The following is a 22,172-nucleotide window of genomic DNA, read 5'->3' as shown; positions in this document are numbered from 1 at the left end:
ATGGCAGCAGGACTCGCAGGAATAGTCAGTGTGTGGCCGTCGTACGGGACTCGTCCCATGTGTGTGGTGGTGTTCTGATAGCATGGGGCAGCTATGAGCAGTGCCCCGGTCGTATGGTGCTGGACCGCGCTCTTCTTCTCACAGGGTAAGTCTAAACAACTTCATCTAGTTCTACTTCAATACAAAAAAAATGTGTTAAGATGTATACTTTATAATTTCGACGAAGGAAAGTAGGGTAAACTTTAAACTGTGTTAAGCTTCTTTTGGAGGATATTACCCATATAAGCGGCAGGTTGTGTTCACAGAATTTGTCCACAGTTTAATTTAAAATTTTTCGTATACTGAAGTTTTTACACCACAACTGTAAAATGTTACACGTTAATTAATTTTTTTTTTAATTTAAATGTCATTTGAACCATTAACTTTCTAAAATTATGTCTCCAACATGATGGAACTATCCTCTTGAATATGCAAGGACTTTCTCACAAAGGACGAGGCGCAAATTTAATTCAACACGTCAATTTATTGTACGATATTTTACCTAGAAATAATGCACCTGATGGTATTCCCCGAGGCGGATTAATTGCTGACAGAATTCCACTAAATTAAATTCCACGAATTTTACAATGCCGGCTTTTTGCCTGGAAGTGGAATTCACAATTTCACACTAATATCCGTTTGTTAAAAGTGATTGTATTATATTAGATGTTGTTTAATTTAATTTTATTAGTCATTGGGAAAGAAAAAGCTGATGCTATCACAAAAAATGAGTTTTATAAACCTTAGATATCTCTAAAAGCTTAACACAAATTAAGTTTATATTTTCTTTTAAATTATTCTTTTTTAGCTTTGTCGAACCTCTTTATAGCTAATTAGAGATATAAAATATGAATTTCAAGCGGACTATTATCAGCGCATCCACCATTGTTAGTTTTTCTTTGAACTACTGAAATTAAATTTTACTATTTAATTAACAGAAGCAGAGTAAAATCAAATAAGAAATTTTTACAACATGAAATAAATAAGCATGCACATTAACTAAACAAAAATACTGAAAATATAGACACAGTAGAACTTCGATTATCCGTGTATAGACAATCGAAAAACACGGATAATCGAGTTGTTGTTAAATAAACATGCCTTAATGCAACACAATTATTTGGAACGTTTTTTTAATTTAAGATATATATAAACATTAACACGATTTATCAACATTTTAACAATAACAATTTGAAAGACTGAAACAAATTCAAACAATCAACTCTTATCAGACATATAACATAAAAGTAACTATTGTGTAGTAAAAATTTTGGTGCTTTAATTTGTTTTTATTTCTTTTTGGTTCCAAAATTTTCTCTAGCACTTTAATTTTCAGTTTCCTTTATTATAAAGGTTTTCATTGCAAAAGAATTTATTTCAAGCATTTTTGTTAATATTTGCGAACACTACAATGACCAAAATTTTAACTTATCGAAAATTTACACAGGAGAGTGGACTGACAGTAATGAGTTGGACTTTACGTTTTCACGTTTAAACATTCTTGTGTGGATAAAAGGTTGTCTTAAACACTTATTCAATAAATTCAATAAATTAAAATTAAATAAATTCAATAAATAACTATAACTATTTTTGTATACACAAAATTTATGTTGCTTGCTTTAGCAATTCTATTTGTGCGCCTCCGTCATTTTTCATAGCATTTGTGATACTCATTTGCGGCAAGAAAATCACCTTTTGAATGTCTAGGCAGTCAAAAGTGACATTTCGAATATTTGGTTTTATTTTGCAGGTTGGCATCGCTGCATAAAATGTCAATTGTGTCAATTTGTGTGCCGATTTGGAGACCAATGACCTTCGAAAATAATAAAGGTAGACTAATTAAGCAAAGATACCACAAAAATTTGCTGAAACACATTTGAATTTAAATTAATCTGCAATCGTTTGATTTGAGTGGGATGCTACCAACCTATTTCCCAGCTGATAAAATTCCCTTAAATGAGGAAATGACGTTTCAAATTCAAATCAAAAGTCAAAATAAATAACTATTAATAATTGTCGGCGCACAAAATTTCGTGTTTGACACGGCTAGAAAATGTTTTGGAAATGCTCGGAAATTGAAATCCTCACCCTCCGGCTCGGATTTCAATACTTTCCTCGCATTTACAAAAGACCATTTTCTAGCCTAGTGAAACAAATAACTATTTTTAGTGTAAGCTGTTTGATAGACTAAGCTTCGGTTTAGTTTTGAAACTAGAACATCAGTAGTTTGAGCAAACAAAGCTTCTCTGATTTCTAGAAGAACACAGGAAAACTAGTCTTTGAAGATCTCGTGTTTCCACAAATCCATCCTCGTTTTTTTATTGTTTTATTGTATGTGTTTTCTTTAAGCGCCCCATTCACTAAGCGTTTTGTATGAGCGACATGCATGTACATACATGTATGTCATACAAGTTTTGATCCTACACTCTAGGATTTGATAGCATACAAGTATTTCTCAAATATGTTGGTACATACATAACGTTGAATGTGTGATCGATACATGTTTTTCCATTTCACAGACAAGTTTGCACATACAGAATTTCAACAAGATAAAAAATATAGTCCCTACACGATACAAACATGTGTGACGATCTGGATGTCGAAAGTACTTGTGCCGCTATTGTAATTGTCAAATTATTATATGGAAAAAACCACAAAAATTTTTCTAAAGATTATAAACACTATTTGATGATGTCAAGAAACAATTGTACAGTGCTATATAAACAAAAAGTTTGACTATATATTTAATATGAATATTTACTGCAAAACGCTTATTAATAACCATAGTAAGATCTTTCTTCAAAATCATACAAATTTCACGACTTTTTTTAAGTTTTTCTTTACGCATACCGCAAAATATCAAACACGTTTGACATACTCACATTTGTATGCGCATACAGTGTTCACAGACAAAACTTGCTCACACACAGTCATTTTACTAAGTTTTGTATGCGCAAACAGTGTGCCATCATACAAAAGTTGATCTGTGTGTGACCAATTCTTGTATGTCATACTTGTTTCCGGAAGTAGAAATGACGAACATGTTTGGACCGTGTGTGGCTTTCTCGAACTTCTATGACATACATGCATGTACAAACATGTCGCTCATACAAAACGCATAGTGAGTGGGGCGCTTTAAAATGTGTTTCCCCACATGGTGCCCCATTCCATTTCCCGATTCAGACGTGTAATACAATGTACGTTGTCACGTTTAAAGCCAGTTGTGCCAACCCAAATTGAAAATTTTCTCTATATAAACTGGATGTTTATTGGAATCTGATACAGTTTTGTTGACACTCGTATCTTTCAGTTTTCCCAGAGTTTGTTTCGGAAGCGGTTTATGCGACAGCCGTGATTTACAACTTATATTGATACTAGGTTGGGGAGGAAATGGAAACATGCGCCCAAATTCCATCAAAACAAAAGTTCCAAGACCGAGGCGGACACAATGACCCCAAAAGTCGGGCGTTAACGTTTCACCGTGTTTGCTCAAAAAACAAATTTTGAATCGGATTTAATGTGTTGACAAAACTGTCTATGACCTTGTGACTGAATGGCGGTGACAGGTGTGACCTTGATGTCTGGCAGAGAGGTTCTAAAAATGTCACATGAAGTCATATTTTAACGAGAACTTTGCCCTTCTGTGTGACAACTTATTCATCGTCCCTTTTCGCTCCTTATTTATCAGATTCGCATATTTCATGTCAACAAAAATATGCGAAAAACCTCGCCACCCCGAAAATTGACTGAAATAAACGCTCCAGGCGCCATCCCGATTTATTACACGGATACAACATCTAAATGTCTCCTCGAATAAAGGGAAGTCGTGCCAGTGGCGTGCATACAATCTCGACAGAAAACCATTTAAGATATTGATGGTATTGCGCTTGTCAAAAATTCGGATGAATTTCATTGCTTTGATATTTTCATTTTATTCAGGGATATGTGCACTTGACATGGGCGATAATATGCAAGGAAACAATTCGATTTCAGCGCTAGACGGGAAATAATGGGATCGGGCGTGGATGGTGTCTTTGTCATTCAATATTTAAAGGCTGTAAAGGGACGTCCCTTGGTCAAAAAGGGGCTGATAAGCTCACATAATGCGTAATGTGGAAAGTTTAAATAGAGTAATAATATTTATCGTGTGGCGAGAAATGGTGTTTAATCAGTAATGGGCAATAAAAACGAAGATAAAAGCCACACCGAGCGGGCAAAAATATCAATTATTTATATTTGCCGAATATAGTGCATAAACGACTGCGCTGGCATCGATTGTAGAAATATGTGGCCATAAACAAATGTAGTGACTCGGGTTCGCGATTTAAAGTCAAAAATTATAGTTATGAGTAATATTTATAGTCACATCACATCTACATATGTGGTGTGCAAGCCACATGTGCACAACAGCAAAACCTTGTTGCAAATTTATCAATAACAAACAAGTTCATTGGTTTTACGGTTGGTTATGGATAAACGTTAAAATATTACATGCACAAACCAACAGCAAATATAAAAAAACTATAAAACCCCTCACCTGCTTTGCTTGCGCTTTTTTTATTACGGGAATTATGCATAACTGCCACAACAATGCTCGATAAAATCCCCATAAATTATTTTAGTAAAGGTTTAGAAAAAATCGCAAACATTAAGTTAATCCCGCAGAAATGTTCCAGCGAACCGGAGAAAAAGAATATGTAGCGAAATATGGTCATTTCCGGCGGATGTCACGAAGAAACGTAATGGGACGCTACGAGCCCTTGCTCCTAAACGGAAAATTCTGGCTAAATAACAATAAGAATCTATACTCGTTTGGAAGCGCATTTTCGACACGAATGGTCCGACCACTGAACGAATTCCCGTGAAAATACCTAACGGAAAATACGTTCAAATCTTGCTTCGGATCTTTTTACATCAAGTTCATTTCGCTAAAAATTAAATTTATTTCTAGTACTATGACTCGTTATATTTTCCAGTAACAACAAAATCGTTTTAAAAAATCACCGGAAATTATTTTCGGAGTCGGATTCCGGGCGACTCATTAACTTAATGAATTTAAAAGTCGAATGCGATACGATGAATAACGTCGACTTGTTTATTTTTAATGTCGACCTCTGGATTGTTAAAGGAAACTGCTTTTTTAATAAGTATAACTTCGAAAACGGGGAGCTTAGAATATTAATATCGAGCTCGGTTTAAAAACGGATATTATCGTTTGAGAGAGGTCGGCGGAAGAATTGTTTTTTGTGTCAACAAAACCCTCAAATGCAAAATATTTACTACGAATTTTGCACGAAGATAAACTCGTATTTGTTTTGGCAGGCAGTGGAAAGGAAGATGTGTACATTTATGATTCGAAAATGAGAGAGTACAACAAACACAACGAACGCGTTTCAAGAGTTAACGTGTTAGGCCCCTCACAACCACCGGATTAGGAACTTCTGGCGCTAGAAACAAGTTTAGTTAAGTGAAAAATTTTTCAGGTTTTATAAAACGACGTCGAACTGTCGACGAGGGAGGTAATTTTTTATGTTTTTTTTTGATAGATTTATTCATGCATTTCTTAAATTGGTAATTTTTTTAATGTGATATACTACACTAAAAATTGAGGTTTCTGCTTTCTAATGCTGTGTAAAACATGTTATTATCTCTTCTCATTTAGAAGTCACAGTTACAGATCAGTTTTTCAAGTATATCATGAGAATAAATCTGGGACTTTTACATCGATTTTTTATTAATATCGATTTTGTCAAAAAAACATCGATTTTTAATACATGTATTTTTATTTTTAATGTACCATTAAAAATCGATGAATGCGGTTTCGATGTATTTATTTTATTTTACACTTTTGCTTTTGGTGATATTTCATTTGATTGGTTGTCAACGTATCGAACCAAAGCAAGGCGGGGTTTACTTGTGCTGCGGTCTAAATAAAGAAGACTGGAATTTAATTTAAGGGAGCTATATTTTAGAATTTTGTTTATTCTTATTAATCTCGAACTTGTTATTTTTTCATAATTTATTTACTTATTATTTTGTTTATTACTTAAGGTTTTTGTTTATTTTTGTTTTTCTCGTATTTTTGTTTTTTACAATAAACTATGCTATATTGAGTTTTTTGTTTACTATTTTTCAAAATCGATGTTTTTTCCGATGTATTGGAGATCGATGTAATTGTGTTCTTGTTGAAATTGAGTTCAACATCGATTTTTTTTTACTCGATGTTCTCATTTACATGAGAAGTGTTAATAATTCTAGCGATGAGTTGGTAATGTTATTAAATTGGCTTTGCAAAACACTGTCGAGCAATTTTATAACTGAGCAAGTTTCACGAAAAACTGAAGAAAATAAAAATTTTTTCATCAAAATCTAAAAAATCATTTTTCAAAAATATCTTTGAATCCAAATTAGATGGAGCTAAACGGTGTTATATTTAAAAATTTCTTTCGACAACAATTTTGCCCTAAGATTTAGTTTCCGGGAGAATTTTAACATGAACAAAAGCAACGAATTAGCGAAATCGTCACCATTTCCGTGCTCCACACCCTGTTTCTTCCAAATCAAGACGTTTTATAACCGGCTCCAATCTTGCACCCGAAGCACTTTTGTCAAGATGAATTCATTTAACTTGTGAGTGATCTTAATAAAAGTAAATTAAATTTTCAAAGGAAACTTTCCCTCAACTAAGTTCGAGGCGAGACAGTGGGCAAAACCTATCTCGCTTCAAGATCGCATCACGAAGCCTCTTACGATTATTTCAAATAAATTACAACCACTGAAATTCCGGGGATGATCTACGAAATTATTGGGGCTTTTTGTTGTTGCAAAATGGCGTGTTTTTAGATACGCGTAGGAGATTGAGGTGTAAATGGGAACGTAAAATTACACAAGAGAGCGAAATGAGGGTTGCGGGAAAGTTTGGAGTAAGAAAAGCGAGAGGACAAACATTGTTAACATAACCTTTGTGTTACTGTAATAAAGCTGGGAAGTTAGCTTCTTTAAATAAATCTGGGATTTTTTTTTTATTATTTTTCAGAAGTTTTGTTTTGTTGGCTTTTATGCAACTAGGGACATTCAAGTTCTTTTAAATTTAATATCGTCGCTTTAAAAACATCACTTCATGGCTAGTGACTTCAACAACTTGCAAAAATTGAACGTTGCACAAATAACGTACTAAGACAAAAATCCGTTGCTGAAACCGAGTTTATGAAAAAGTTTAACCACTGACATGTAACGCAAACAATGAGACAAGGGTTAGAATATGGGTGGATGTTCTTTGAGAAATCACCAGCGTAAAGGAGAGATAGGGACGTTTCGATTCATGCTTCGTTTTTGACAGGGAGGTTTTTCAAATCCGGCTTACACAGCACAAAAAAGATAAACTTAAGGCAAAAGTAAACAGACTTTTCATCGCATGATCAAACTTGCTGTTTTATTATTTAAATTATCAAAACAAGTTATAATTAATAATTTTCTTTTGTAAACAGTGATTTGCATAATTATATACACATCCTCAGTTTTTCATTGTTCTAGTTGAAAGTTGGAGTTTGGAACTGTTTTGTTTTTATTTAACACTATCGCAGATCAATTTTCCGCCCCGCTGTCAGAATTTCGAAAACATTCCCGCAACGTTCGCTCCAACTTGACAGCATTACCGCCAAGGTAAACAGTGTGAAATCGAGTGCAACAAATTCGCAGTTCGGCCGTTCAACGTCGTCCAAGAGTGAAAACGAAATCGGTCGATCGCAAAGATTGACGTTAGAAAAAATAAATGGTCGACCTTTTGCAAGCATCAAGAGTGACGTCGAGATAAAAACGCGAACGGAGTTTAATATTGATGGTAAAAACCCTCACTGCAAGCACCGAGTAACGGATTAGTCATGATTACAATAAAACCGTTTTGTTTTTAAAATGGCATCCATTGAAGGTTTTGTTGCCTGTAGCGAGTGGAAATTACAATTTAAAATAACCGCCGTATGTGATGCTTTAAAATGTACGCTTGGTTGCATTCATACAATTTTTCCGACTCATTTCGTTGAGAGAATGCTGTGTACTTGGGTTGACTATCTCGTTTCTTTTCGCTATTGTTCTATAAAATCATTAAGCTGCTCTAGGTTGGCAACCCTTTTACTTTCCGTTATACGTTCCGTTTACTCTTCTCAATGGATGAAAACCCTTAGGCACCCTCCGGAACTGGAAAAAACTTGTCTGGTTATAATTTCTATCGCGATAAGGTTCTTTCAGGGCTTCTAGTTTGAAAGACTTTCTCTCGAGCAATAACTGGAAGCAGTTTCGTTTTTGAGCAAACAATCCCATAAAATTTTCATGTCTGTCGCCGATTTTATGACGGGAGAATAAAGAGCAGTTCTGTAAATGTTTATTTTAATTGGTTTATTGGACACAAACACGATTTCACAAAAACACAGAAACTGCCGTAATTTATTTTATTGTTTAAATATTGTATAGAAATTTGAACCCGACGCATCCACCATTTTGAAATAACATAGTGTTGGTTTTAACAGATAAAATGAAATTTATATAACAAAATTAGAGTTAAGTTTAATAATACAATACAAATTTAATCAAATCTAAACGTTAAACAAACTTTATGCAAACCTTATTTACAAATCTAATAATTAAATGCGGAAACTGATCACTGAAACTGAAATTTTACATAATTACGTGTGCGCTACCTTCATCGGTCCTTTTTTAATCTAAGAGTTTTATTCAATTAAATATCCTCTTTCTTTTTGCTGTCTCAAATCCACATTCTAGAAATCGTAAATATTGTTTCGATCTGTCTTCAAAAATCAGATTTATTTTGCAGCATCAGGCTTTTATTCAATTGAATGAAACCGTTCTTTCAAAGCTGTTTACGTTCAATACTGAATCGTTAATATCACAAAATTTGTATTTTTCAAGAGGAAATGAAAACTGAAATTTCGTAAACTGTTAATTTGTGGATTCGCACTATATAAACAAATGCAGATCATATACTCCAGAATTGTAAATACCGACTGGGTTCATATTTTGTTTTTTATGTCTATTGTACATAAAACATTCATTAAAAATCGGAAACGCTTATTTAAAGAATGCATTCGGTCTATTAGCATTCGATATGCGGCGGAAACTTTATTAATTATCATTTCATAAATAATTCAAGTCGAAGAGGCGCGAAACTCTGACAAATTGGATCCAATTAGTCAAATTAACCGTCGTGTTCTAATTCAAAACCGACCGCAAAAACGCGTCAAAAGCATTAAAATATTTCAGGTTATGATTATTCTCCGGTTTTAGCCCGTTTATTGTCCAGAATTCTCTGTCGCTCAAGCAGAAAAAAGATGATTTCCAGTAATAGTTATTTACATTCGAGCAACTGTAAGTAGAATTTTGCGACTCGATAGCAGTGTTTGCTCTCTGAGCTGCGGCAAAAACGGAATTTGCTGAAAATGCGTAGTGCTTTTTGGCCGATAAACCATGTAAAACTGAATTAAAAATGTTAATTGGGCACATTTTTTACAACGTCACCTGCACTTTTTGCATATAGATGGCGCAATAAAATTAACTCTTATTTTATTTTTAAGGTGGAAAAATCATCTTTAATAACGAAATTGGTGTAAAGAAATTTTAAGTTTTGTTGCGGTAAATGTTGCTTTCCTTCTAAATATCTAAATATCTCTGCCAGCAAGTGTAATCTGATTTTTGCCGCACGGCTGCAGTTTTTCCGCACTGACAGTACAAAAACAGGTTACCGTTGCCATCGTGTGCAACGGAAAAATGTGCTTCACAATTCAAGAGACCAAAAAATAATGTTGCAGTATTGTGAAGCTTGTGAAGTAAGTTTTTGTTGCACATTTTTTCTTTTCAAGTCTTTCGATTGAAAATTGGATGTAAAGTGTGCAAACGCATTTATGTAAGTTTAGTTTGAGCCCCGTCACCATGACATGTAAAAACGACGTTACAAATTGTCGTATCAGCACCGTCGTTCTTCATAACCTGATTCCGCCGTCGCCGCAACATCCAGGTGTTGACAGAGCGTGCATCCGTCGCTATTTTATCATGTCTCCGCCTTGAATCTCTCGAATTTTATTACTTTGTCGATAGCTCCGGGCCACCGATATTTTCCATTCAATTTGAATGTCTTCTCGTGTCCTTCACGCATTAAAAAGAAACATCGCCCACTCTCGTCTTCCTTCACTTAATAAAGCACGCTACTAAACGTTCTTTTCTTCGACGAGACAAACCGAAATTGCCCAAGTTTACCTTTTTTTCCGTTAGCAAATATAATCACAGCAAGGCGAGATTGCAAGGATCGGGACGGTAACCCAATTTCAATATTATTGGCTGGAACACGTAGGACGGTCCCAACTCCATCAGGACTAGATAAACTCGTTTGCGATCGACGAGGATAAATCTGTTGCAGCCAGACAAGGACTCATCGAGACTTAATTCGGCGGGCATTAGACGTTTGTTTTCGTCGCGAAACTTTACGAGCGTTGCCAAATCCACGGTTTTGTTTACGGCGGAGGATGCTTCTTCAGATGGGCGGGAAATTGCCGGGTTCAGCCTTTGGCGTGTCGATGGGGATGAAAATGGAAATAAATTGGGATGGGTAGAAGACCATATATACTTGGGGAGACAGAGAGGATCGAGCAGGTTTTCTAAATGAAGAAGCTGCGGATTTTCTTAACATTTAAGCAACAAAAACGAAAACTTGAACTAAGTTTTCAGTTATTCAATTTGAAGATGTATTTGACTACATTTCTATAGCCCTCTAACCATTAATGAAATTATTTGTGAAGATCAAAGATCACCCAAAGTCTACAAACTTAAAAATCATTTAAATTTAAAGATTTTGAAAATATTTGGCCATAATAGATATTTATTTGAAGGTTGTCATGTATTGTTTCTTTTTACATTTTTATATTTTATTTATTGTTTATGTAAGTACTTTTGAATTATAGTTTTGAGATGTTTAGATCTGTTAAGTTTCTATTTTTTTTTAAATGTAAAGAATTTGCAAGATCTCCAGTATTTAACAGACGCAAAATCTTCAACTGAGTTAAAGAGTTTGAAGAATCTGGAATATTTATTTAAAACAACCAAAGCATGTTTAAGTAATTATTTGAAGACGAATCTAAAGAGTAAGAATTAACTATGGCATTTAGGAAGTTAAAAAATATAAAGTATCTATTACATAAATTCATAAATCTGAAAAATTGAAACGAAGAAAAATCTAACATAGTTAAAAGTTTTCAGTGTTTAAAGATCTAAGAAAAAATGCAAGGATTTTGAGAATTTGAATATCTATCAGGATTGGAATCCTAAAAAAAGATTTTAGAATTAGAGATCACAAAAAATACTAGACATGATGATTTCAAAAATTGCAAACAATGTGGAGGATATACAAAGGCATATTTTACGACTGAATTTCTAAAGCATTAACGTTTTATTTCATGTTACTAGGCTGAGAACATATTGTCTGGTTCTAAACAGTGAAATTAAATTTCTCTCCTACAAGTAGTTAAAGAATAGTGTGTTGTGTGTTGCCTATATACGAAGTAATTAGCGGAGATGAAGAAAAAAAGCAAACAAAATTAAAAGTGTTTTAGTAGTTTTATTATTATTATTTTAATTTTTTCAACAATTGCAATTGACGATATTTAGACAAATATGTAAATAATATTTGTAATAAAACGATTGCTGAATTTTCTTTTAGTGTCTATCCAATTACTTTGACTTCTTTTATACTTTAAATATTTCAAATAAAAATCGGAATGCCACTTTAAACTCTGTGCACAAACTAAAAGACCTAAAAGTAGTATGTAATTTAAAACTCATGCTATTATTACATATTTCACAAAGCTTTGAAATTGTGGAGTTTTATATGCAACAATGCAGTGATGTTTTGTTGCGCTTTGATATCATTTCATTGTCCGATGCTAGCTGTAGTTTGGTTTATATTATGGCTTAATTGTACCTGAAATTTTGTTTATAAAGCATGCTCCAGAGAAATTTCCACATTCCATCAAGCTTTCAAATCATCTAATTAAATAAACATTTAATTATTTTGTTATTATTTCGATAGCAAACAAAGCCACGAAGCGAAGAGCACTTCGGAACTTGATGATTTTTTATGCTAAACAGTGCTCAATCCAACGGGCATCAACAAACCAAACTAAAGCGGCTCTACAAATAGCAATCTTCTTCGCTAAAAAGGTCACGATTGCGCTACCCCCTGGGAATTTCCTAATCGTTTCCCACCCTCCCAATTTGTTTCATTCGGTTTCTAGGTGAACTCGCAGTCTAAACTTGACTCGCACTGTCTTGTATCAGTCCATTAGACTCTTGCACGTACATGCAGAATACGGCTAAACTTTATATACCCCTAATTTAACTGTTAATGTTCACTTCAGAGCTTCTCAAACAGTCCTTCAAAAGTCACGTATGTCGCAATGTTGAGAACCACCACAAGCTCCATGCAGTTAACTTAATGCAACATCCTTAGAATGCGAATTGTGTATTTACACGGGCTTGCGATTCAGATTTTTTATCTGCGGCTGCAGAGAACGGAAGTGCGTTTAAGGGTGGTTATAATTTGAACATTTAATTTGATGTTAAGTGGTCCTTTCTCGACGCTACTTTATCTACTTTTGCCCTTTTGCACTCGGCTGCTTCATTATCGTTAACGGAGCTAAAGGTCCAACTATTCACTAATGAGTCGCGTGGATTTGTGCGGATTTAAGCGATTGTAAGGCAGTTACATCTAAATTTAATTGCTTCGCACGGGGAGATGCGTGTCGGATTAGATTAAGGTAGATTGGGAGATTGCGAGGCGTTCTGAGAAAGAGACGGATGAGGTTTGTATTTAACTAAACGTAGACTTAATATCTTCTTGGCCACTTATGAAATCGCTTACGACGCATGAAGAGGAGATAAAAGGATCAACTCTTGCAAAAATGGGAGATGTGCTTACTGAGCTGAGAAAATTTGACAAAACGTTGCATAAGGAGCTAGATTATAAACATTGTTCTTTTTATGATGGCTGGAATATTAAAAAACTACTTTCATTAAGTTTCAAGCCTTTTAATGTTTCAGCAAATTAAATTTGTGGAACATAAAGCGTTCCATTTTTATAGTTTTAAATGTGCTTTTTGTTCGTCTGCATACAAGTGTAAAAATAAAAGATGCACGTATTCGCAGAAGGCATTTAATGTCACAGCGTCATGCAACATTCATTTATGGAAATGTCCGGTTTGATGTCAAATTAAGAGTAAATAAAATTTCAAACTGTGAAGGAGCTTTATTTTCAATTAGTTTTTACACTGACCAACGTTTATTATATTTGAAACTATGTAGAATCCATTTCATTTAATTTTTAGAAAGACAAACTTGAACTTTAAGACGGAGTTAATGCTTTGTTTGTAACTTCTTCAAATACTAAGTTTTGACGATAAAATCAAAACTTCTCAAATTTTAAAAAAGTGTTGTAGTGAGCAACTTATTGTCTATTTTTCTTAAATTTTGATAACACGGTGGAATAATCATTGTTGACGCCACTGCTCAAAATTATAATTCAGAAAACTTTTCATTGTCTGTAATAGCTCGTGTTACGTTGAAAAGCACTCGTCATTCTTTTCGGTTTATAATGAGCTTCATTGAAATTATTTTCGATTCCAGCTCCGATTTCAATTTCCTGCTTTCAGTACTGTAATTTGATAATTCATCATTTTGAAAATGTAGCTTTTACATTCGCGATGCAACTCTCATTCTTTAAAACATTCTCAAATGTGTCCCAGTTTCTTCCGGTTCATTACTTGCTTGTAAGCTTCTCAAAACGGGTACTTCTGCATTCTTACCCGTAAATCCTTCTTCCCTCCGGCAATTTTGCCATATTTATGTTCAAATCATCCCTAAGTGGCACTTATAAATACCGTTCATCTCCATCCGGCCTCCCCATCAAATCGACCGGATTGAGCTTCCATCCCCATCGAAATCCATCAAAAAATGATCGTTCGGAAAGTGGACCATTTCGATCCGGAACTCGGCAATAATTAATCCGTTAGGCGGGACGTAAATAATTCTAGAGACGAATGACGCAAAGTTGAGCGATTTGGGAATTTCCCAAAATAACTGCTAATTGTTTAATAGGGTTACGACCCCTGTGCTTACCTGCGTAATCCCTTTCTATTAGTCTACACACGTCGTGATGGTGAAGTAGACCGTGTTCGGCAGGGTGTTTTCGGATAATTAGAGCGTGAGCCTGCATCATATTCGCAAATTCATCAATGCTCCTCCACTCGTTTTAAGTTGGCACTAATGAGCCGAACGTATTCAGGACGGAAGCACCGGAGCTGCTTCTAGAAGCTCCGGGGGACGATTGTAATCTTAGATGGCGATAATACACGAGAGTTTTTGTCTCCTAAGGGTGCATTTTTATTTTCAACTGAGCTGCATACGTTACGACGGAAACGTACGGGCGAGAGATGTGGATTCGCGCGACGTAATTAATTTTAATTAAGAATATAAAAGTTTTTAATTACACGAAGTGCGCAAGGTGCCTTCCCAATGGAAGATGGGAGTAATTTGCTTTGCAATTATGCATTAGAAAACTGTCAATTCTTTTGACAAGGGAAGCATTTTAACATGAATTTCGTGCTTCAATCCCCTGCAGCACAAAAGTACCTCTTTAAAATTTTAAAGCTGGCGACTGACAGACCCCTAAATGGACCGGTGTTTAAAATTTATTTGCATTTTGGACAGCATCTAAATATCATTTACTATTTTCTCGTTTTGTTTTCTAAACCTATTTATTTTAAGTATCATTGTATCTTTCGTACAGCAATTCTCGGCTCGGACGTCTTCTTTTGCAGAGATCTACAAGTGTCATTAACAAAAAAACCACCAATTCCGGCAAGCCAGCTGAACCCTAATCGAAAAAATACTTCCTGAAACCGGAACATGTGACGTGATTGATGACTTTCAGAGTGTAATTTCGCACGCCAGATGAAGGATAATGAAGAGGCAAATTTAATGGGAAAAGTCTCGTCCCGGCAACTCAAATAAATTATCGATAAATTTTCGCAAAAACGACATTTTTAAGACTTTAATTTCACGTGCGTAGTAAAATAATTCAGAGTTTAATAAGCGAAAATAGGAACCGTCTCATGTGATATGTCGTGTCCTGAATTCCCGCTTTCTGCATAGTGTATTCGGTTTGTAAATTGTTCTTATTACGTACCTGACTTTGGTATATTGCCTCACTTCTTCCGAACGAAATGCTGTGAATACGGAATGAAGTTATAACAAGGCGTGTACAATTATAAAATAAGCTGTCCAAACAAGAAAAAATGGTGTTTAAAAATTAAGAAAAATGTGATTTTTGCCGTGTTTTTCGGCATGTTGACAACGACCATAATGAATCAGTTTCGACTCGTAACATGAAGGTAATAACCTGGAGATGAAATATACACTTTCCCATCTCTGAAAACGCAAGTTGAAATATGAGATTTGATACATTTCAGCTCTTTTCCTGGGAAACTTCATTTCATTCCGTAATTGACTCTTAAGTTTGTTGGTGAAATTCAATTTGACTCTCTTTATGTCTGTTCTAATTCCGAATACATCAGTCGGAGGATGTCATCTGTTACAGATTCGACGTCGAAGATTCCATTGTTAATTACAGAGTAAAGTCGCTTAAAAAGCTGCAACATTTGCAAATTCTAAATAATAAACTGGTTAAACACACATAATCCAGGTCGGGTTTTAGCTGTGGTGCCGACGCAAAGTGTCGTGGAAAGTGCACAGTCGGCAGTTTTGGTATTCATTAGTCGGATACTCCGCCTTTAATGAAGCTATTTAAGGATGAGGTATTCATTCGAAAACCACTTTCTTGCAAGTGAATTAGGTGGGCATGATGCACTTGGGAATAGATGATCTAAAAGGGATCGGAAGACGTGCATGCTGCAACGCGGATGCAAAATGGGGTTTATAGCTAGTATTCTACAAACTAATAAGATTAACAACAAAACTAACAAACCGAAATATTAGATATACTGCAGAGTTATTTATCAAGGAATACTTTACAAGAACACAAATAAAACTCAACAGTATTCACTTTTTGGCACACTTTTCTATTGATTGTCAGTGCGGAAAAGCTGCAAAAGCTAAATAGTCAGATTACACTGACCAGCAAATGCCGTCTTTAGCTGGCCATACACCCAGAGTTCAACACGATTTCAAATGTTGAGTATGGAAAATGGTGAAAAAATATTACGCAGGAAATGTTAAAAAGTTGCTAACATTCTTCTCCTCATTTTGTAATAACTTTCCACATCAAGAAATTTTCTAAAATGTTTTATTTTTGGGCTACATTACAACTATTATAAACCCAGAAATTACAATTTATTAGCAATTGCACTCATAAAAGCGGCACAAATTATGCTAAGTGACCACCACTTATTGGAGTTATAGCTATTTATTTGAGAAGAATATTAACTAATTCTTAATGAACGAGGACGTTACTTGTTAACGTCCGAGTTTTTTATGAGTTAGTTAATATCCGTAGTAAATACAAAGCTTTATCAAAACATGAACGAGTTGGTAATGCTAACATACAACAGTTCTGCAAATTTTCAATTTGTGACAGAAGTTTTAAACGCGATGAAAAAAGCATTTTTTAAGATATTTTATGTTACAATTAGTATAAATAAATAGAGATTTTTAGATTTTGGTCTTCAGAACTGCTTTTATTGTCCCAAGAACCATGGATTGATAGCAACTATGCTATTATAAAACGGTAACTCTGCTATTATGAAACAGTAACTATGTTACTTTGAAGCTATAGGGTGATTTTTTAAAAACGGCAGGCGTTGTAGAATTTTTATTAATGAACCGATTTTAAAAATTTAAAAAACAAATTAAATGGTTTTTAATTTTCTATAAACTGATGATTTTAATTTTTTTTTTGAATGTCTTAATATCTTTTGGGCGATACTCAACTTTCTTATTTTAATTTGGCACCCATATTTTTTTGTTCATAAGTTGGAAGATATTAATTTTCTTGATTCAGAAATGTGTAATATGTTCTACTTTTACAAAAAATATTTTTTAAAAAAATATCAAAAATGAAAAAATTTAGGCAATAAATGTTAATAAAATCTAGGTGCGTGGTGTAAAATAATACAATATCGTTATTGTAATGTCAAAAAGCAGCAAATAACAGAAAGAACAAGTTTTCTTTCAACAAGGTGGGGGTACACCTTACAATGCACAATGCATTTCTTGTAGGTGTCAATTGTGCAATGAAAAAAACGGATGGCGTTTCAACAGTATTTTAATTAAATTAGGTAGTTGTTTTTTCTGATTTGTAATTGTTATTGTCTTTTGTTATTAATAATTTCAAAAAAAATTGCCAATCCTTTTTGTTATTTGCTGCTTTTTGACATTACAATAACGGCATTCTTTTATTTGACACCATGCACCTAGGTTTTATTAACTTTTATTGCTTATTTTTTTCAATTTTGATAATTTTTTTAAAAATATTTTTTTGTTAAAGTAGACAATATTACACATTTCTGAATTAAGAAAATTAATATCTTCCAAATTATGAAAAAAAAGGGTTCTAATTTAAAATAAGAAAGTTGAGTATCGCCCAAAAAATACTAAAACATTTAGAAAAATATTAAAATCATCAGTTTATAGTAAATTAAAAACCATATAATTTGTTTTTTTCACTCATAGATCAGAAACAACGATTTTGCGCATAGCAACCATCACCGGTAACTAAGGCTTTCGAGCACTAGTGCGGGAACATGCAGGCAAAAATTTTGCTATAGAAGCCATATAGAAAATATCGGTTACTACATATTTAAAGAAACACGCATTGGGACCCTCTTCCCCTAATATTTATTTAAATAAGTTAACAAATTACAAGAAAATTAATATTTTTTGAGAAAAATTTCATCAGCGCCATCTATTAGCAACTTAATCATTGTTGCTCTTTTGTAAAAACATAACCTCAAAATAACATTAACAAGTTTTATGATTTTAAGGATTAATAAAATTAAGCTTTTGTGAAACGTTTTATTTTACAAATACACAAGTAATCGATGTTGGTCATCAAGTAAGTATACTGAATATTTTTAATTTTTATTATTATACATGTTTATGTTGAATGTGCAGTTGCTGCACGAAGCAAACGACACACCAGAAACTCCAGAAGTGTTTTCAGTTCTTACGGCATTACTAATATTGTACGAATTCTTGGAATTGGATCTTACAGGTTCCGTGTCTGTCAAAGTGTCTGCTACTTCTATTTTATTTTTTAAAGAATCTTGGATATATCCCTCCGCTACTGCGGAAGATTTTCAACCACCATGTCTTTTAACGGCTAGAAAGTCAAGTCCCTTATTTGCTAATAAAGTAGCACTGCTCCTACGAAAACAATGGCCAGTATATTGATGAGGGTTTGGAAGTTCAAGATATTTGGCGATCAATGATGGAATTTTCCCAATGGTGTTTATACCAATAGGTAAATTTATACATAGTTGTCAGTCACAACTTGTAGTCTTAATTTCACAAATTGCTTTATTATTTCGACCCATTCCCTTTTGGTTATGGCAAATTCGCGTTTAACCTTAGTTTTTGTTTCAGAAATAGAAACCAAAATTATGTCATTTTTAAAGATAACATCACCAATCATCATCTTACAAATTTCTTCTCGGCGGCAGGCTCCAGAAATTCCCATAATCAAAATCGTCTAAAATATAAATGTTAAATTTTTGAATGTAAATTTCTGAATAAAGACAAACCACTCACTTTCATCAAAAAATATTCTTTGTTAGGGGCCTCTGTCAAAAATTCTGTAATATGTTCTCCTTCAAGTATTTGGGACATTTTTGGAATGTGATGTTCCGTTTTCCTTTTAAGAAGGGCAAGCAATTTTGGATATTTCGAGATATCTATATCTTTAATATTCAAGCAAGATCGTATCATGCTATAAATTGGCTACAATGTTTTTTTAGTAGAACCTATTTCTTCAAAATAGGCCACCAAGACGTTTTCAGAGTAATTCTTGATCTTTTTATCTTCGCACCATTTGACAAACTGAAAAAACGTACTCTCATATCTGGGGCGTGATTTTGTCGGCAATAAATTGTTTATTGCAGCAATTGCCGCACTTTTCACTTCGGGTGGTGTACACTCGAATTCAAACTCTTCTTCCGAAGACATGGTACAAATCAATACAAATCTTTATTTTTGAACTTTTTGCTTGATAGAATTGACAACTGTCAACTGGAAAAGCAATTACCGACTTTAGCAACTTGATTTTTTATACCAACAAATGCGAACTAGATATGTTGGCGAAAATTTGTTACAAACTTCGTGCAAAAAATGTTATACAAGAGACGTGCGGGAATAATTTTGCCTGATTCGTGCGACATTCCTGCACTCGTGCGCGGGGCGCACTCGTGTTGAAAGAGTCGCACTTATCTGCAAAAATTGTATTCCCGCACTAATCATGTAAAATACTATTTTAAATTTTTAAAATCGGTTCATAAATAAAAATTCTACAACGCCTGCCGTTTTTAAAAAATCACCCTGTATAATATTCATGTTTCTATAAAGTTCGGTTATGGGTGCTAAATAAAGTTGAAACAATGAAAAAAATACAATGCAGCTCATTTAAAACCACACAGATCGTTAGTGGACCTATCGGTTAAATTGTCGTTCCGGACTCTCGAGCTGCTGAACTGTGACACAGAAATCTATCCGACGGTTTGAACCGCGACGGTTAGAACTGCCGGATCGAACTCTGCGTGTATGGCCGGCTTTTGCCTGCGACTCAGACGGCAAACATTGCTGTCGAATCGTAACATCCTACTTACAGTTGCTCGAATGTAAATAACTAGTTAAAATAACTTGTAAATTGGCAAAATAGAGATAATTTACAGCAAAATATCATGTCGGATTCCACAAAATGTTAAAAATAAAACGATAACTAGACCGTATGTTTTTTGATTTGTTGTAACCTTTCTTTCTCCATTGTTGCCCTTTTAGTAAGATTTCACAAGAAAGCACAGATTCATTTAAAAATAGATGAAGAATCCCGCACATGTAAGAATATGTTCCTCATTTCTTGTAACTCCCACGATCGTTGTAAATCCCTCCTCCTTTAACCTCCCAAGACATCCTTCTATCGTGATCCAGACAGCTGTATAGAAAATCACCCACTTGTGCCACACTCTCTGGTTGCGGTCACGGTTATCCTACTTTTCCGCAAAATTTAACTCAAAGTTCTATTTTGATTTGAGCTCCCAGACAATAGCATGCCTTATAACCGCAATTACTAAAGATAGCTCAATCACGTTAAAGACGTATTGTCACAACATAAATAGAATATTTTCCGGGGTTCTGGATTATGTTCTTTAATTAACAAAGATTACGCTGCAACGAGATTAAGTTTTTCTTAGGCAATGGATTTTTCTTTATTGTCGGTTTAGGTCACGAAAGGGAAAAACGCGTGGAAACGATTTGGACGTGATTGGTCCCAAATGGAACGGGCGTTTTAAGCTTTTTGTTGCATGGTGTAATTAAAGAAGTAAGTTTCTGGAGGTTGTGCATGTAAAAGTATAAAACATGATTGTATTAAATGATATCTTTAAACCGGCACACAACTGATTAAAATAAAAACGAAATTTGAATTTTAATTGTGCAGTAAATTTTAGAGCTCAGCATGTGTGGTTAGAGTTTACTGCAAACCATTTTATATAAATTACCAAATTTGAGTTTAATAGCTAGTGTATGAAATTAATTAGGCTTTGATATGCAGAAATCAGAATCTACAAAGATCATCATTAAGGTGTAGGTGCAAAATTATCTATCAAATTAATTTTGGGTCTATGAAAGCTTTAATATTTTTCGAAATTTTTAAATTTCAGGAATGTTTCAATTCTTTGCAGGCGGTGGAGATGAAGATATTTTGGATTTATTGTTTCTGTTTTCAATATACATATTTTATAAATTTTTGAATGCTTTGTTTTCTTTGGAAACTTTTGAATTTTTTCTTCGTGGAATCTTTAGACATTATGTATGTATTGGCAACTTTGACTAAATTTTGTCTTCTTTTTATTCTAAGAATTTCAAACATTTTCTAGAAATTTCGTACTATACATGACGTTTATTTTTTATCCCACTAAATATTTAGCCTAATATATGGAACCCAAAATACGCTTTTCTTTATCTATTTATAGGGAAGAAATTTAATTTCACAGTTCGGAAGCAGACGACATAACATAATGTTCTCAAGCCAAGAAAAGTGGTTACATTGGGACTGAAATTTGTCTTTAGAATCTCAATTTTTTTTCACCAATCCTCTGCACGTAAAATTGACAGGCACAATTTACATTTTTTCAATCTTGTTTGACATGTTTGACATTTTTCCTACAGTTGTAATGTATTATTTCAAAGTGCTTCAATAACATAAAATAAGTCGAAAAAACTTGTTAAAAAACAGCAAAATCTAAAACAAACCTAACCTAGGATGCTTCTATATTTCGCAAACATTTCTTAGAATTTTCTACCTCATGTAAAACGTGCTTCGATAAAAATATTCCTTCCGTCGCGCCGTCTTAATTAAATTTCCAGCATTTACGCAACATACACTCATTCAACTTTTGCAAAATTTTCAAAGTTCGTTTTTAATCGTTCTCCAATTCACAATCATTAGCGACCCTTTCAATTTCGTCTGAATAGAGTTCCCACCCGTCGAGACCTTCAACCACAAACACGCAACGTTTAATTGGAAAGAAGCGATTTTTCCGGCCTTCGCGCAAAGGCTGCAAATTAAATCTCGGTGCAGGAATGAGCAACCCAATAAATTCGCTGCAACTCTAGAATTCGCAATAGACTCGCTAACTCTAAATTGGAACGTTTTGTAGTGGTGTTTGGTCATAATAGCGTTTCAGCGCTTAATTTTTTCCGTATTTGCGTTAGGAATGAAGGGACTCTTCAGGAAAAAAAAATAAGCGTTTGTGCAAACAAGGTTGGGGGGTAAATATGAATTTTTGAGTGGAAGACAAACTGGATTAACAGTGGCTAAATGTGTCTTTTCTAATTTATCTTAGGGAAAT

The 22,172-nt window shown here is 34.1% G+C and overlaps 1 protein-coding gene across 8 annotated transcripts in view; it reads left to right on the top strand.

Annotated features, from left to right (window-relative positions):
- The first annotated feature begins 52 nt into the window (after window positions 1–52).
- Dscam4 (Down syndrome cell adhesion molecule 4) overlaps window positions 53–22,172 on the top strand; it is a 91,282-nt gene continuing 69,162 nt past the window's right edge. For all 8 annotated transcript variants that reach the window (XM_088033075.1, XM_088033059.1, XM_088033047.1 and 5 more), the window contains exon 1: window positions 53–145. In XM_088033075.1, the coding sequence (XP_087889201.1) occupies window positions 94–145 (52 nt within the window). In that variant the 5' untranslated portion in view covers window positions 53–93. The remainder of the gene's footprint in view (window positions 146–22,172) is intronic.

Source organism: Gnatocerus cornutus, chromosome 1 (assembly GCF_029298725.1).
Source record: "Gnatocerus cornutus isolate USDA-ARS CGAHR chromosome 1, icGnaCorn1.1, whole genome shotgun sequence".
Lineage (NCBI taxonomy): Eukaryota > Metazoa > Arthropoda > Insecta > Coleoptera > Tenebrionidae > Gnatocerus > Gnatocerus cornutus.
This window is presented reverse-complemented; position numbering and strand designations above follow the sequence as displayed.